This window comes from Eptatretus burgeri, chromosome 10, assembly GCF_056783735.1.
Source record: "Eptatretus burgeri isolate ZD-2024b chromosome 10, Ebu_testis_v1, whole genome shotgun sequence".
In the NCBI taxonomy this organism is placed as follows: Eukaryota; Metazoa; Chordata; class Myxini; order Myxiniformes; family Myxinidae; genus Eptatretus; species Eptatretus burgeri.
In genome coordinates this window covers 48,782,033-48,800,731 of record NC_140970.1, presented here as the reverse complement: position 1 = coordinate 48,800,731, position 18,699 = coordinate 48,782,033, and the positions used below count along the sequence as shown (strand labels likewise).

At 42.5% G+C, this 18,699-nt stretch overlaps 1 protein-coding gene across 1 annotated transcript in view; it reads left to right on the top strand.

Annotated features, from left to right (window-relative positions):
- LOC147018511 (rho guanine nucleotide exchange factor 3-like) overlaps positions 1-18,699 on the top strand; it is an 84,304-nt gene that overhangs the window by 49,005 nt on the left and 16,600 nt on the right. Inside the window, exons 6-8 of the mRNA XM_085898218.1 lie at positions 13,431-13,527; positions 17,384-17,460; positions 17,718-17,975. Coding sequence (XP_085754344.1) covers positions 13,431-13,527; positions 17,384-17,460; positions 17,718-17,975 — 432 coding nt within the window. The remainder of the gene's footprint in view (positions 1-13,430; positions 13,528-17,383; positions 17,461-17,717; positions 17,976-18,699) is intronic.

Here is an 18,699-nt window from a genome sequence, read left to right as displayed (position 1 = left end):
TTGACCGGTGTTACCTCAATTATCATTGGAATCGGCTTATTGGACACAGCTGCAGCAACTCCTTGGGAATGGTAACCATTAGAGCGACCAGACCAATAGTAGGTGTAACCACCCGCCATGATCTTGCCGCAATCCAGTGTCCGAACCTCAGAGAGAGCTGCAATACCGATGTCCAAATGCTTGAGCTCAGATGATAACAGAGATAGATGATCATCCTCTCTTAAGAATAGGACATTCCAGGCACCCAACTGAAGGGACCGCCTCAGGTTAACCCAAGTAGACCGCCGTCTGGTGGACGACACCTCAGCACCACTCCGACACACTCTCCCGCAATCTTACCCGGGAATGTTACCCCGTGGTTTCCCTCCTATCATCAAAGATTGGGGCTGCCGAAGGCTTTGCCCCAATCCCGTCATCCGGTGAGCTGAGGGAAGCTGCACAGGAGGTACTCCCACGGAGTGGGTTTTCAGATTTCTTTGCGTTTTTGTGTTTTGCGGAAAGAAGGGTTTTACGGTGGTTGGAGTGCAAATCCTGCCACCAACCTCCTAATAAGAAGTAACCCAACTGCAGGAGGACGTCCGCAGACACAGTTGGGCATTAGATATGGATGGCCGTTGGCTCACAAGGAGCTCCTCTGCCCTTTTGACAGGTTTTGTTTTTCATCCTGCTGGGTGTCCATATCCAAACACCCTCCTCACCAAAAAAACCTGGTGGGGGAGACTGTTTAGTCGTCGACAACGCGACCATGGAACAGGTTAGTACAGGTTTACATGATACCTGTAGCAAATCACAGATCTAATCTGGCCTGACCTGACCTGACCTGGCTTGACCTGACAATCTGACCTGACCTTCAGCCTCCCTCTCCCAATTCTGTTCCTTCTGTCGTTACCCTCCCCTCCCAATTCAAGCCTTCAAACCCCCTCCTCACCCCCCAAAAGTCCTCAACCTCCTAACACTGTCCAATCTTTGCTACCCCCCCCCCCAACCACAACGCTGTCCTCCCCGCCTCACCCTTCCGCTCGTAAAAACAAACGGGCATTCCCACACCGAAACAGCGGAATATTTAATATTTTCCCCTCTATCATGCTATCACTGATTTCACAGAAACCACGATTGAGACAGCTCCTCCACGTCCTGGTCGTCTGTCCAACTCCCAATCCTGTGAGATATGCCGAAAAATGTGACCACGAGCAGCTTTAATTGTGCCGATAAATGACCCAAAACCAATTATCTTCTTCCTGATGCATACACATCGTTAAAAGTTAAATAACGACCTCAGACAAAGACCTTTATAATGACGTGTTTAAACCCTACTTGAGAGAATGCCACATCGTTGTTTGGCTGGTGTACAAGTTAACAGACCACTGCCTCTCGCTGAGGCCGATCTTCACAAGGCCTGTGATGCCTATCGGCTCAAATCCTTTCAACTGTCACTTTCATCGTTTTAGAATGAAGGGAAAGCTTGTAGAGAGGGCAAGGCAATTGCGACTATGACAGCTCTGAAGATGTCTTTGTCCTTGACTTTGCAGAACAGTGAGCACCAACATGGCGACCATGAGATGTTTCTTTTCCAAGTAGAAATTGTGGGTGGAGTCATAACGGGCTATGTGTCCAACCAATGGGTGGAACGGAATATTGGACGCGCGCGTGCACGCACACACACGCACACACGCACACACGCACACACGCACACACACACACACACACACACACACACACCTATTATATAGAAGCAAATACAACCCATCGCTTTGCTGATGAGAACATTATGAGGAGGGCGTAGAAGTGGGGGGGGGGGGCGACACCTCACCACACGTCGCTATACACTCTAGAAGGCAGACGTTGGGAGGGGAAGGGAGGGTATTCTCGACTTGTGTTTAGTAGTAGGATCTGAGGAGAAGTCGGGGGGGGGTGATCCCATCTGCCAGCATTGGTATAGGATTGAAAGAAATGGGGAAGGTCCAAAGACATTCAGAAGAGGTGGAGGGGGGGGGGACTTGGGAGAAGGTAAGTGTGAGGAGAGGATGGGGGAAGGGAAGGAAGGGTGTTTTCCTTCAAACGTCGAAAAAGCCGAGTCTCTGTTCGTGCCTTTATTTAATTTCTGCACATGTTTTACAACTAAAATGCGGTAAGCTCTCAAATCTCAACGGATGATGGGAAGGCAGTGTGAGGGGAGGCTAAGGGAAAGCTGTGTTCCGGGTCATTACCAGGGCCATAAAACATGCCCAAACAGCAATGTTTTCTTTTTTAACCACCAGGTTCGATACAAAACTTGGCAGGAGCATTTAAAATGTAAGCTATCTACCTGGCAAAGGCCTGCCTGCGTGCATGCAGGAGCATTTAAATGACCTTTGTACCCCTCCGGTTGGCTCACTTCGAATCTGATTCGTACATGCTAGATTCTGGCAAGCCATTCTAAATTCAAAACTCAACCATCAGTCCTTAACAGCCCCCCTCCCCCCAACATGCATTCCTCCAACCTCCTCACTTACCATGCTAACCGTACACGTGCTCTGGTGATATACTCTTGCTTTCAATCGCACATGTGCACGGATTCTCACTGGCACGCTCAACTTTCCCCACAAACTCTCTGCATGGCACGTCCCACGTGGCTTCTGCACTGCAGCATGTTCGCTCCCTGTATGCTGAAGCACATGGTTTGTGAGGCGGATGCATAACATCCACCATGGCGCCACGCACCACGGTCCCATGTGCGAGTTCAGTCCACACACCCACAAAACCCACGTAACGCACACCTCCATTTTTTCACTTTACGTAACGTAAAGTGAGTCATTTTACAAAATCCAATCTACCCATTTGTACCACATCCATGTGAACTGTCTACGTAACTCCGTGCTGGCAGCAACTGCTCATTGCACCTCGGCAACAGTTGCACAGATGTGTTCTCCTGTAGGGTCACGCATGCCCTGCAAGCATTTTCCCCCGTACGTGCCCCCATTTCCTCCTCGGTAGAGTTCTGAATACGAGGTTCGATTTGATGTTGAAAGGTTTTTGTTTTGTTTAAAAAAATATATATATATGTATATATATATATCCTGGTGTTGGCGCAGTGGTTAGGGCAGCAGCTTGGGATCCAAAAGGTCCTGAGTTCAAGCCCCGTTGGGCCACTGAATTAATACACCAGAGGGTTGACTCAGCCTGTCATCCTTCCGAGGTCGGCGAAGTGAGTACCAGTATACTGGGCCGGTGTATACCCCGGTTAAAATAGGTGTACCATATCCCTGGGTCGTAAGAGGCGACCAGGGTTGCGTCAGGAAGGGCATCCGGCATAAAACATGTGCCAAATCACTATGCGGATCATACGGATGATCCGCTGTGGCGACCCCTAACGGGAGCAGCCGAAGGAAGAAGAAGATATATATATATATATATATATATATATATATATATATATATATATATATATATATATATATGTAGTAACATAACTATATAAAAGGGGAAACCAAATGCTCAGATTACCTCAACGCTAATATATCCCTTGATACCTTTCAAAATAGATATGATATATTTTTCCAATTTCTGAATTATAAAGTAGGTAAGTTATGATTAAAAGTCGGAATCATCTTCTTCAGAGTAGCCGTGACATCACATCAAGAAGTGGATCATCATATCCGTACTGTTTCTTATCAACACAAGTTTCTGCAAATCAAATGGATCATACAGGACACAACAACACACAACAGACATTTTAAAGGCTATTTTCTCTGGTAGAGCAGGTTGAGCCTTAAATGGATCATTGTGGAAAGAATTTATATTTATCTATTTATAGTGGAAAGTATATGTACAAGGATGTACAGCATGATGCCGTAACATACAAGACACCTGGTTAACCTCCGATGGTGAGACAAAGCATTTGTCCACTGTATCCGAGTGTGCCTGGGCAGTGTCAGTTGCCGGGCGATGACAGGTATTTCTGCTCGAGTCGTACAACTGATTTATCAAATAACACAAAATCCCTCGCTTATAAACCGTCAATTGAAGGGGAAAAACAAAACCGACCAATCTGTAGTGAATATGTGACCAGCATTTCCATCTTCACTACCATTTCTGCCTTCTTACTCTGAATCGCTCGCACAAGGCTCGAAAAAAATACGGCTCCACGATTCCCCTGAAAGCATTTCCATCATTAATTTTGTCTCAAACCATTTCTTCAAAATCCCAATGATCAGTTTCATCATACTGAGAACCATCAGAGTTGCTCATGACGGTGGAATCAGTATCGGAATCCGAACTTGAAATGCACTCTCTCCTCTCTCCATGTAAAACTGCCATTCGGTTCAAGTTGCGACGTCACTGCTGAAATTGAGTATTGACACATGAGGGCTTTTTTTCCATATCTTGTGATGGGCATTAAAAAAAAATTCCCATCAAAGTAGACCATGATTTAATGGTTTTCCAATGATTTCCAAAAAAAGAAATTGCATTTGTGCTTCCCCGTTTAAGGGTAGGCAGCATGAGGGGAGGGGAAGGCAGCGTACCGTGGCACAACTGGGATGATTATATAGCTATATCCTTGTGATAATTCATGAATCGGTGTGTTTTGTTTGTTGCACTACTCCTACCATTCTGGCCCAATTACATCCAGACTTGCGATATAGGATCAGAATGACCCCAAATAGGTGTGTGTGGGTGTATTTATCTTTGGTAGGGGTGGGGGGGGGGGAGGATGGTGTAGGCGATGTAAATTATCTTTGTAAATGTGTATTGTGTAGCGCTCCTACAGGAGGGAGAGGGTATTACAAGTCCCCACCCTTTACAGTTTACAGTGTAGTATTCCTGTCCCCACATTTTCTAGTGCAGTGATGTCTTTTGAATTGGAAGCAGGAGGAATGTTTTTGCTTCATGTACATAACCCAGGTTATTTTTAGCAGCGGTCTCTCATAGCGAACGCTTCTTCTTTTTCTTTTTCTTTTTCTTTTTCTTCTTCTTTATATTAGGACTCGGCTCTTTAATAACACTATCCGGATCTCCTTAAATACTAAACACTTGTACACATCCTCACATTGAGGGTGCCTTTTGAGAGCGTCTATCATGAACTTTTAAATATATTCGGACATTTGCTTTAGAGTTTCGAAAAGTTCACGTTACGATTTAAAGATTATTCCATTTAATGTATTGTAAATTCATAAATACATTATTTATTTCGTAAATACACTATATTTCGTAAATACGGAAATTCACTATGACGGGTCTCGCTATTGGCTTAATCAAGGCACGTGACGAAATATCGGAAGTTGTTGTTGTTGTTGTGTGTTTTTTTTTTGTTTTTTTTTTAGCCGACAACCTTTAGGACGCTGCTCTTGGACACATTTGTCCTTGTTTATTTTTTGGGAGCAATTGAGGCAGCTGTCAGTTGCTTATGCATGGCCCAAATAAAGGGAGGTGTCAGAAGAACGTGTTGCATGCTTAGAACAAGATCGCCCGTCTGGTGGGTACTCTGCAAGTTAATATAATTAAAGCAGATCGTAGAGAAAGATGAAAATGTGATCTCGTGTGAAAAAACCCAAATTAACAACATATTCAGCCGGTGAACTGGATGACACGAACTGTGTACGTCATACTGCTATCGACGGCAGTGTGCTCACCTAGTGGCTTAAGCACTCAAGCAAGCACTCTAACGAAGGAACGGCAGGCTTAGCAAGCGATTAGTGATTGGTCATACTAAACACCACTTGGAGAGTCAAACAATGTCCGAATTGGACAAATTAACACTTTTCTTAGCAGTCAAAACTGCTGGTAAGGTTGATTCTGCAGTTGAAATTTTGAAAATAAGCTCAAGTTAAGAGATTCTCGAGCTTTTTGCGTGTGCGGAAATTAAATTAAGGCACAAACTGGCATCTCCGGGCATTTATAAGCATTGCGATGTATCCAGAGATTCGTAGGTATGAAGCTCTTATCATACAGAAACAGACCTGTTCCAAGGCGAGGAATTTTTTTTCCGAGTGGACAAAATGGCCAATTTCGACCCCGAGCTGAGCGAGCCGAATGTAGGCTGACCAAAGGTAAGCCTGTTTCTGGTTTTACCATAAATTATCTTCAATGGGGGTGTTTAAATTTACCCAAACACCCAGTTTTCATGAATGTATTCCCTTGGAGTTCCCTTAGGATGCATGCAGAATTTCAGGCGTCTCAGTTTTATGGATTTGGAGTTATGGAAGAGACACACACACACACACACACACACACACACACACACACACACACACACACACACACACACACACACACACACACACACACACACAGACACACACACACACACACCGACACTGATGCACACACTGACATTTATTATAACAGAAGAAGATGGTGTGTGAAATTTTAACACTGCGCTAATGAATGCTACCCTCTGATTGAAACCTCAAACTGGGCTTTTGTTTTTGACAATATGTATTTTTTTTATTATTATTACTCTGGCCAGTAACTCCACATTTAATTTGCTTTCTTCACCTCCATCTGTAATTATTAAATTGAAAATTCCATTTTTGTCATTTATGGGCAAAGACGAAGACGAATTTGTATCCCTTGCTTTTAACTTGGGGGTTCAAAGTTGGTGTGGTATAAGGAATGTAATCTCTTTTATCAACAAGAAACCTTCGAGGAAGGTGGGAATCGGAGAGGCATCACAATTCAGGCCACCCACATGCAAGCATGCTGGCCAATGACTGTGTGTGAAGTCTGTGTGATGGAGGAAGCAGCTGTATACTCGGGTGTCGGGGAGTTGAAACAGCTTGGGCATGTTGTTTTCTGTAAAGTGCTTCCATTTAACAAAAACTCACGAAGTCACAGGGGGTATGTTTTAACTGGCTGTTTTAAAGTTAGCCAACGCCTTGTTATGGTAATTCAGTGTGTGATTGGCAGCTCAGTCTAGAATTCCAATGGCACTATATTTACTTTTTCTGAAGCTGTTCAAGTCAGGAAAACTATAGAGTGAAATATCAGTGGTTTTTTTTTCTTCTTCTATGTTTATCTATAGTTTTGGAAAACATCGACCTGTTGTGATGATTAATTCCGCTGTGCACACATGTACACATTTAGTCTGTATGTCCTGGGAGCCAATGTATTTTGATCTTTAGAAAAGGGTTGGAAATAGCGAAGGATAGAATTAGCCGAGAAATAGATATGAAATAAATAAAAACAGCCGAGAGGTATGCACACACTCTCCGAGTTGTCTTGCCTGGGTTTGATTTGACTCGGTTATGAACTGTCAACTGAGTGTGTCACATGTCGGATGATGCATCATGTGTGCTGTCCATAGGATGGATGTTAAACGAGGCTTTGTCTGCCAGCATTTGGTGGACGTTAAAGAACCCATGGCGTCCTTCACGAAGAGGAGGCGAGCTATTGCTGGTGCCATGCAAAAATTCCTAATTTCTATTCGAACCTACCGGGAGCATTGCATCAGCTGCACACCCATGCCCCGAGCAAGCGATGCTACCTGCAGCCATGTGTTGCATACACACGAAGACGAAGAAAAAGATGAACCAAATGAAATAAATGACGTATGAATGCTAATGAAGCTTTTTGCGCATGTGCTGTGTGTGTGTGTTTTCAGTGACTCGCTTCGGCGAGTGCAGGCACTTTTAACCTGCCGTTGGTAACACGAATTATGTAATTCAAATCGTCTTTTTGATATTTTCAGCATTTATTTGAAAGAGTTGCAATTTCAACATGGTTAGTTTTGTTTTTTTGTAATTAGTTAGACCGGATGAGGAACCCTTTAAACAAATTTGAACTAATTAAAGGTAGTTTGCATGGGTTTACCAAAGGTAGTTCCTGTTTAACAAATATTTTAGAGTTCTATGAAGCAGTCTGATGAGGTGGATGAGGGAAAGGTAGTGGACATAGTATATCCAGACTTTAAGAAGGCATTTGATAAGGTACCACATCGGAGGTTGTTAGCCAAAGTGAGGGCTTGTGGAGTGGCTGGTCAGGTCGCTAATTGGATTGCAAACTGGCTTTGTGATAGGAAGCAAAGAGTGGCTGTGAGTGGGAGGATGTCTTGTTGGGTGGATGAGGGGAAAGGCAGTGGATATTGTATATCCAGACTTTAAGAAGGTATTTGATAAGGTACCCACATCGGAGGTTGTTAGCCAAAGTGAGGGCTTGTGCAGTGGCTGGTCAGGTAGCTCATTGGATTGCCAACTGGCTTAGTGACAGGACGCAAGGAGTGGCTGTGAGTGGTAGGATGTCTTGCTGGGAGGATGTAAGTAGCGGGGTACCTCAGGGATCAGTACTCGGACCATTACTATTCATTATTTACATCAACGATTTGGATAATGGGGTAAAGAGTAAGCTTTCCAAATTTACAGATGACACAAAGCTTGGAGGTAAGGTGGATAGCAGAGGAAGTGGTGAAGAGATACAAGAGAGTATTGATACTTGTATAGATTGGGCAAAAGACTGGCAGATGGAATTTAACCTGAGCAAGTGTAAGGTGTTGAGGATGGGAAAGAACAATGAAAATACAGATTACATGATGTAAGGGGTAATTTTGGAGCGTGTTACACAGAAGAAGGATCTGGGGGTGGTAATAGAAATGGGGAGGTAAGCAGGCAGCACAGTGCCAGGCAGCTCCAGGTAAAGCAAATAGGGTTTTAGGCTGAAGAAGAAGGAGGAGGATAAATTATAAATCAAAAGCGATGGTGTTAATATTGTACCAGGAATTTAGTGAGGGCCACATCTGGAATATTGTGTACAGTTTTGGTCACCACAATTCCGGAAGGACGTAGATGCCAGAGAGGGGGTTCAGCGCCGGGCTACTAGATTGATTCCTGGCCTTGCTAGACTCAGCTATGAGGAGCGGCTGAAGGAGACAGGGCTTTATTCACTAGAAAGGCGGTTACGAGGAGATATGATGGAAATGTTCAAGATAATGAAAGGTAAAGATAAAATAAGTGCAGATGAATTATTCAACAGAGTAGACAGTGATAGAACCAGGGGCCATGGCTTGAGAGTAAAGGAGAGGAGAGTAAAGATGGTAGTGAGGTAGGGGACTTTTACTCAGAGAGTAGTTAATGCATGGAACGGTCTCCCTGGAAAGGTAGTGGCAGCAGAAAAAGGAGATAAGTTTAAATTAGAATTAAATCGGCTCCTGGAAGTTGTGAAGATTGTGGGTTATAGGGATGTTGGCAGGACTTTTAGGTAGCTTTAGCATTGATGGGTGATTGTGTTTGGAGTGGTGCTGTTGGTGGGGGTCTTGTTATGGTGGTTGGGGGGGGGGGGTTGTGTGGTTGATATGTTTTTAACCAAGCCCATGCCCCCTCCCTGAGGGGAAGAAAAGGAAAAAAAATATATAAAATTACAAAAAAATCCAACAAAAACAACTAAAAAATATTTTTAAAAAGTTCAAAAAACTAAAATTTTTATACGTTCATTAATTTAAAACATTTTTTGCATTTTCTTCCTTGGATCTTATGTAGATGAGTTAGTGTGGTGTTTGTGCAGGCATGATGGGCAGAATGTCCCCCACCTGTGTTGGATTTCCTTGTTTCCTTGTTCACCACAATTATTGTTCCTGGATCCAACTCGACTCAGGAAAATATAGGAAAGAGGAGAAATATCCGTGGATGAGACTGAGAGGTGTTTAGTTCCTATAATTTCTTCCTAATAAAAGTGAGAACCTGCAGTGGATATTGTGTGTGTGTGTGTGTGTGTGTGTGTGTGTGTGTGTGTGTGTGTGTGTGTGTGTGTGTGTGTGTGTGTGTGTGTGTGTGTGTGTGTGTGTGTGTGTGTGTGTGTGTGTGTGTGTGTGTATATATATATATATATATATATATATATATATGTGTATATATATATATATATATATATATATATATATATATATATATATATATATATATATATATATATATATATATATATATATATATATATATATATATATGTGTATATATATATATATTAATTACACACAGACACTTTTAGCAATAGATGCAAAAATCTAGTATAATTGATTATGGCCCCAGAACCAAACAATACATTTATAACAGCCCTCAATTCCCAGAGCCTTCTCCACCCTCCCCCCCCCCCCCAACTTGATTAATCGGAAATATCACCATTTTAAACTTTCCCTGTACATTCACAAGCCACAGATACTCGATATCCTTCCAATTGGAAGGCACCCAGACAATTCAGAAGCACCCAGACAAGATAGCCTGTGGTGTCTTGCTCAGGGAAGTCTACCTCGTACATCCCGTTGGCACAACCTTTTTGTACTTTCACGTTGTGAAGATGTCCTTTGTTGATGAGTTGGTTTCTGGTATTTGGTAATGACACACGGCATCCTCTTTACAATTGCTGATATCCATTAAATAAATCGCCAAGCCTGCCATGTTCACAGGAGACACTCCCACAACGTTTATAGGTCTTCAAGACAGCTGTTTACCACCATCTCAGATCATCCTCAATCTAAAACCATGATCTTTTTGCACTCTCGTTAACCCCCGAACCCACCCAATCCTCTCTGCCTTCCAAATTTCCAGTTTTTTTTTTTCCTCCTGTATCCTTATTGTCCACCCCATGCATCCTTTCCTGTCCCTCATGCTTCTCCACACCCATTGTCTGTGTGTGATTGTCATTGTCAAGTCTCCCTCTGTTTTGTCGTTCAAATCTGCTGTTGGTCTCCCTCTCCCTCTCCCTCTCCCTCTCCCTCTCCCTCTCCCTCTCCCTCTCCCTCTCCCTCTCCCTCTCCCTCTCCCTCTCCCTCTCCCTCTCCCTCTCTCACGATGCACTGCTCCTTTTGACCTGTTGTGTCCTGATCCATCAGTCCATTCACTGGTCGTGTTCTGTTGGGGGTTTGTGTAGCACATGTCCGTCCACTCGGGCCTACACGGTCGCGAGAGTTTGCAATACGGGCAGATGCCCATTTGTTGAGCTGAGAAAGTTCTCCATATTTTTTGTCATGCATAGGCACAGTCCTTTCTCTCAGGTTCTTTTTCAAGTATTTTGAGTTATTTTCGAAGCTTTGTAAGCCATTTCAGTGAACATCCCTTACCTTGCACACACAGTATACTTTATGGCACCCCGAACACCCCTGTTTCGAGATGTTTCTGCACATGTGCACCGAGCATTCTGGGGCGGATTACGTCATTTTCGAAGTCTCATATTTCCTCCATTAATATTATTTCGTCTGTGCATGTTGGACTGGGATTTCATTGCGATTTATTTGCACATCAGCAGCTTCTCTGCACATTGATGATGTAACCAGTGGGTTACATCATTAATGTGCAGAGAATCTGATGCAGCACCTCTGCATGAGCAGCATGCCCACATGTTACAACATGGATGTTGCAATTTGTTCAAGGTGCCAAGGATAACTTGCCCACTCTTCATTGAAATACACCATGGGATCTTTAATTTCCAGCATCGAGTGCTGGCATACACTTACCTATTTTAACATCCCATCCAACAAATGGCACACTCCTTGATGCAACATCCTGGTTGAAAGAAAAATGGTGACAGTTTATAGTCAGGTCAGAAATCAAACCCAGATTAGACACCTCAAAGATAAGTATGCTACCCCCGAGTTATCCTGCCAGCCATATACCTGTTGAAGTTGGATCACCTGATCGTGATCACGTTATTTAGACTTTAGCAAACTATCAAAAAGATTGATGTTTTAAAATGAAATCGAGACTTTCCTGCCATGGTGATTACACAAAGAACTTCAACACAAGAGGAGGGCAGAGAGATGCCTGCACCACAACACAATCCAATATATTAGATTATCGACTTCTGGTGAGGAGGAGAATGAGAGGGGGTTGAGAAAAGTGGGGCAGGCACAGAGACTTCCGCAGGGTGATACATATATGATAATAGGAATGGCCGAAATGTTGGAGGCCTTAGATTGAGTTGAGATCAAAAATAATTTTACAACCCATCATCAGACTTCACAACCTGTTGGAAAAAAATTAATAAATAAATAAATCGCACCTGTGTCCGAAGGAAGCGCTTCAGTTTGGCATTTATTAATATGAAATGGGGAAAAGCCGAGAAACTAACGAAACCCTTCAGAATTAAACACAATGGGTTAGAAAGGTGGTTGCTGTTCATTTTTGATGGAAGGAAGGACATAGCCAAATACTGAAGTGGCTTCAGCACTTTAAAATCATTAGGGTGATGATAGCAATTGGAGATTTATGGCGTGCCGACGGCACGGAGGCGAACTCGTATGTCTATATTTATTTGTTATTTTATGAATTGTCATGATTTTCTTGTGGTTACAATGATAGACTAGTAATAGAACATCTCATGCATAATGTAGTAATGAGTTTATTGAACAAGTCCACTGGGTAGAACCTTGTCGATGACTTGGCATGTTGAAGCAATTATTTGGATTATGTCTCCACATATAACGCATACCTCCGCCAGGCTGAACAGTTTGTTTTGTAGCCCACTATTAAGCCAGATCTGCATCCGGTCCTCAACCAAAATCTAATCGGCTTGTTCTTGTCACCTCCCCAACTCATCTACCAAGTTTTTGTCATAACCCAGCCACATCATTTTTAAACATTGTGCTATATATCGTTTTTGGCCCCATCTCTCAATCATGAAGAATCACTTTCAAAAAAAAAATCTGGTATCTGGATTCACATCCAGATCTTCACCAAAATCTAATAAATTTGTCCTCATCACACAACCAACCAGTTCACCAAGTTTCGTTTGAATCTATCCATAACTTTTTGAGACATCCTGCTCAAATCAACAAATGGGTGAATACCTCGCCCCTGTCCACCTTCAGTGGCAAAACTAATCAACCGATTTCAACAAAATAATATCTTCCCATGTTAATGCCTTCCACACGTCACCCACCACCAGTTCTGGCTTCATTTGTGTGATCATTGGGTTTTGTAAATGGTGAACAACGCAGTCCAATTTATTTAAACGCAGTAACTCTGTCGTTTTGGCATTTGCAGAGGTATTTCGACCTCCAGCTTAGTCGGTTTGTTTTAATGGAAATCTGACGCAACAATATAAATTTTCTATTTATTATGTATGCACAATTTTCTATTTATTGTGGCTTACACATGCAAACATGGAAACAGCTGTAAAACGATGATGATGATGATGATGATGATGATGATGATGATGCACGTAGGATTCACCCCAACTTGTGCTTGCAGTCTGCATGCATGCCCCCACTCGTATATGTTCAGTGTATGTGTATGAATGTAAATATATAGATATACACACACTTGTACATAACGAAAAATAAACTGACGAGAGTATTATTTGCACACCACTCTGTACAATTAGATATATGTTATCAAGGTTGACAACATATTATGGAAGTTGATGCTGATTTATAACTTGCTCTCATCCAAGCTTAAGGGGAGGTGAACTGAACTATTTTGTGGACAGTTGTGATTCACTCTTCAGTGATGTGTCCCTGTGTGTTTCAGGCCTATCATGACCCCATGCTCAAGTTGTCAATAATGTCCAAGTCGGAGCTGGCTCTGCTGTTTGGCAGCTTGGAATCATTTGTACCGATCCATGCAGGTATAACAATATTAAAAACCATTCTGCCACACAAAGGGTTAAATCCACTTGTGGTTGCGAACATTAGGCAAGTGCTGTAAAATTAATTTGCTTTTTGCTGCTTTTTGTCTTTCTTTTTTCTTCTTCTTTTATTTCCTCTTCCACCTTATATTCTAATTTCTGCTTTGTATTCCTTTTTATTATTTTTTTACTTTTTTCCGCCATTGCTCTTTTTTTGTTCTCCAGCACATAGTGTGATATACATGATATTTGCATTTAACTTGTTTGTGTTTATATTGATCTAAGGCTTATAGGAGTGGCTTATTGGTTGAGTGGTAAATCCTTGTTGCATTGCCCTCATTGGTGTGGGTTCAATTCTCACAGCAGTTCAGCAGAAAATGTCCATACTCTTGCAACAGAGTGGTGACCTGTGCAAGATTCATTGTAACCATCAAAATGTTCACGTCTTCATATGCACCCTGTGTCCTTGGAGGGATTATGGAACTCCATCACTATGATGAAACCCTCACAGCTAACTGTACATATATTACATGCATGATGACATATGAGGTGTCATTTTACTGAACTTGACATCAACTACATGATTTGAACCTGGGACCCCAGTATCACAGGTCATGGGTTCAGGTGGCAATGCTAATCAGGCCAATTGACAATGCATTACCTCTGAAATAGTGTTGTCCACCACTGGTAAGTTTTTACGAATTCATGTGCCAATAAGGGACTTTCAAAATGACGTATCAATGCAAACGACTCCTTTCACACATGCGCTGTGTGCATTTTCAGCGAATCGCTTCCACTAGCCAGGACACTTTTCACCTGTCGGTGCTCAGACAAAATCTCAGTCAAAAAGTATTTTAACTTAATGTTCAGCATTTAAACGAAAGTGGCATTTTAAAGATGGTTAAACATAATTTTTCTGTTCCTGCATTCAAATTGTTTCCAAGAAATAAGAGAAATATCCATGGATGAGAGGTGTCACGTTTCTACCATTTCCTGTCATCAGAAGTGAGCGGACACGCGCACACACACACACACACACACACACACACACACACACACACACACACACACACACACACACACACACACACACACACACACACACACACACACACACACACACACACACTTCTGCTTTTCGCAATACATGCAAAAATCTAGTATAATTTCTCTTGTGGCCCCAGAACCAAACAAAACCAGAGCAAAGTCGATGGTGCATCATCGCAAATCCCCACACTTCCCATCTAAAGTAAAGTTGAAAGATGGCAATAACTTCCACCAGGAATCATCTAAGTTCCACCAACATCAAATTTTGAGTTAAATTTTTTTTCTCCCCATTTTGACCTGTTGCTCAGTATGGAGCTATCTCCCCATGCTTGGGACCTCCAGGATCATTGGTTCTCCTGCCTCTACCTTGTGCTTTATCAGCTTTGCGCCGTTCTCCTATGGCTATCTGGTGCAGCTCGTCCTGGATTCAGAGCAGACTCCAACGGTGGTCTCTCCTTCCTCAGAACGAACAGGCAGGCAAATTGTGTCATGGTCCCCAGCACATTTCAACATCAGCAATCTGTCTGGCATCCCACCTTTTAAGCAGCTTGAGCAGGATGGAGACTGGGAGATCAGAGTTCATGGGAGGTGGAGTTCCCGAGAGCAAAGGTCATGGCTTGCCCTTTGATGCCTAACAGCACATTGTCATTGGTGTGTTCACCAGGCAACAGCTCGTTTTGCTGTCAATCATCCCTGAATTGGAGCCCCCCTCCTCCCCCGAGTGAAGTCTGTGTGGTGCATGAAATGGCAATCACTGTGTACGAGCCATGAATGAGAGGATTTAAAGGAACACGAGGGGTATAGAGGAGAAGGAGGGGGAGGAAGAAGGCCTCTCGTCCACACAATGCATATATACCTTGTTTTCCTTAGACAATGTTGTCGAGGCACACATTACCGATATAACTGACTAAGGAACTCTACGTGTCATGGATGTTCGTTCACTCGGGCAGGTTTCATAATCGTTACAATATTTCATTTCTCCCAACGATGTATGTGTATATATATATATATATATATATATATATATATATATATATATATATATATATATATATATATATATATATATATATATATATTTACACACACACACAACAGCCTAGTGTTGGCACAGTGGTTAGGGCAGCAGCTTGGGATCCAAAAGGTCCTGAGTTCAAGCCCCGTTTGGCCACTGAATTAATACACCAGGGGGTTGACTCAGCCTGTCATCCTTCCGAGGTCGGCGAAATGAGTACCAGTATACTGGGCCGGTGTATACCCCAGTTAAAATAGGTGTACCATATCCCTGTGTCGTAAGAGGCGACCAGGGTTGCGTCAGGAAGGGCATCCGGCGTAAAACATGTGCCAAATCACAATGCGGATCATACGGATGATCTGCTGTGGTGACCCCTAACGGGAGCAGCCGAAAGAAGAAGAAGATATATATATATATATATATATATATATATATATATATATATATATATATATATATATATATATATATTAAACGGAAGATCAAGAAGGAACCCACAGAAATAGAGCAAAGATGGAGTCATCAGGAGGTATCTGGATCGGATTAGCCGTTACTCCTCAACCCTCAAACCCATCCAGGCACAGCCAAGTGAGCCTTACAGAAAAATTTCTGCAAATTTCACTTCTCCTTCGAGAGATAGATAAATAAAGGGAGCAAGAGAGATGAGAGAGAGAATAAAAAGCAAGAATTAGAATGAATAAAGAGAGTTATGAAAAAAACTGCATCCGATCGGCTGCATCCGATCCGGAAAAGTGATCCGATCCGGCAGAGTGATCCGGTTCGGACAAGGCGTACCGAGGGCGTGGTTCCCCGGTAGTTAAACCACATGATTATTTAGGTAACCCGATTAACCCATAGACGGGAGGACCCTATGTCACGCGGTTGAGTTATTGGCGTCCACGGTCGGTTAAGCGACCCGCCGCGTCACGGAATTATTTTGTTGGTAATGATGTACAGCATCGTGTTTCCAATTTCAGACGGCCATTAAATAGATCAACAAGCCTGCCATGTTCACGGGAGGCACTACCGCAAGGTTCAAACTCCACTCACAGGCAGCGATGGTCGATGGTTTGTGTAGAACACACCCGTACAGTTATTCGGGCCTTGCACTGGTCCACATTGTTTGAGAGTCTGCAGTACAGACAGCTGTAAGATCTCAGCCCTGTTGGCAAGCTGAAAAAGTTCTCCAACTGTTTTGTTGTTCTGATAGCTACTGTTGCTCAGGGTTTCTGCGCATGCATGAAAAGCATGCTGGGGTAGATTGCATCGTTTTCAAAGTCCCGTATTGCTCACTGTTCCTTTTGGGGTAGTCGTCTGTGATGCTGACTGCGGATCATTCTACATTTCTTTCTGTTTTGCCTCTCGTCATTCTGATATATTAATACGTAATGCCTGAAAAGATTTGATTTCCGCAGAAATTTGTAAAATGAAAGACTAACGAATGATATGACAAACGTATTCCTCGGTAATGCACACCATGCAGCCCTTTTGCAAAAAAGTGAGTGGGCATGGAATGTGCTGGTGGTGGAGAGGAAAAAAATTGGCAATTTTACCATGGCAGTTTTTCATTATACAAGGAAAATGATTTCACATTCAAATCGTATTGTGTACAACTACAGAATCAAAAACAGGTAGCCTGTTCCAATTTTACACAGTAATACATCGGTATTTGTTTGGAGTTTATGGTCTGCACATATGTTCAAAAACAAATGCTTGCTCACCTTATGACTGTATGGTTATAAATTGGTTTATTTACTTTTTTTCATCCTCCAATATCTCCCCCATGTTTTGAAGACCTGCTGGCCAGGTTGAAACAAGCGCGTGGACCCAACGGGGAAACCAAGCAAGTGGGTCATATTCTTCTAGACTGGGTAAGTCGGTATTTTTCTTGGAACAAATCCAGTACTTGAAGATTATTAGCAAGCAATAACCTCGGTGTGCTTGGGTCATCTTGGAAATGGAATGTCCTTGGTCTCGTATAAATGATTTGATTACATTTGTGTTGACAACCATGTGATGTGTGTGAGAGTAGATTCCATGGAGAGATGTTGGCCGCTAAAGAACCATAGAGAAGTAAATTCGGAACCTTGGCTTCTGACCTTGTCTCTTTTCCTTCTTTGTTTTCTAGTTGCCAGGACTTCGTGCCTACACAAGATATTGCAGTAATCAAGTGGCAGCACGGGCGTTGCTGGAGCATAAAAAGCGTGATGCACGTGTCCATGATTTTCTGCAGCGATGCATGGACTCGCCTTTCAGCCGTCGACTGGACCTTTGGAGTTTTCTTGATGCACCACGCGCACGTCTGGTGAAGTACCCGCTGCTTGTGCGCCAAATTTTGCGGCACACACCGCTTGGACACCCAGACTATGGACATCTTCAGGAGGCGGTACGTATACTTGCGCATTCTGTCTGTCACATGCTATGGCTCACATGGATTTTTTTGTCTTCAACACATTTTTCAAATTAAAACATTGTTGACTACATTTGTCTTAAGTTTATAACTTATTTTTGAATTGCTTTTTATTATTTATTTATTTATTTATTTATTATTTTACATCTGCAGCCTTCTGCATGGATTTGTGTTCAACCACTTCTACTATTTATCTAATAGCTATTTATTTGATTGCAACAACAGCATTTCAGACCATTTGATAGTTGTGGTGAAAACGAATAGCATTCTGGGTTGAAAATAGAAATATATTGTCTGACTTCAATAATTTCAACTTTGAATAATTACTATTTATTGTTTTATTATAATCTCGTGTCAGAAACAGTGACAACCGAAGACGTACCTGTTGTGGACATTTTCCATTGCCAAGATATAACCCTGGACAAGTAGCTATTCCATTGCAGGATGTTGCCAAAGAATCCCGAAACCAGGGAAGAAACTTAGAAAATCACCAGTGTACGAGCACACAATGACCTACTCTTTTCAAAAGATATCATTGGACGTTTAAGTCCACGAGCAGATGGGACAGCCGGCTCAACATCCCCCTACCGAATAGCAGAGTAATGTTCCATACCTGCAAAGCACCAGGATGATACAATCAGGATCAATCTGTGTGGATATCTCTTATGAATGGTGATTTATACTAAAACATGTCAGAGCA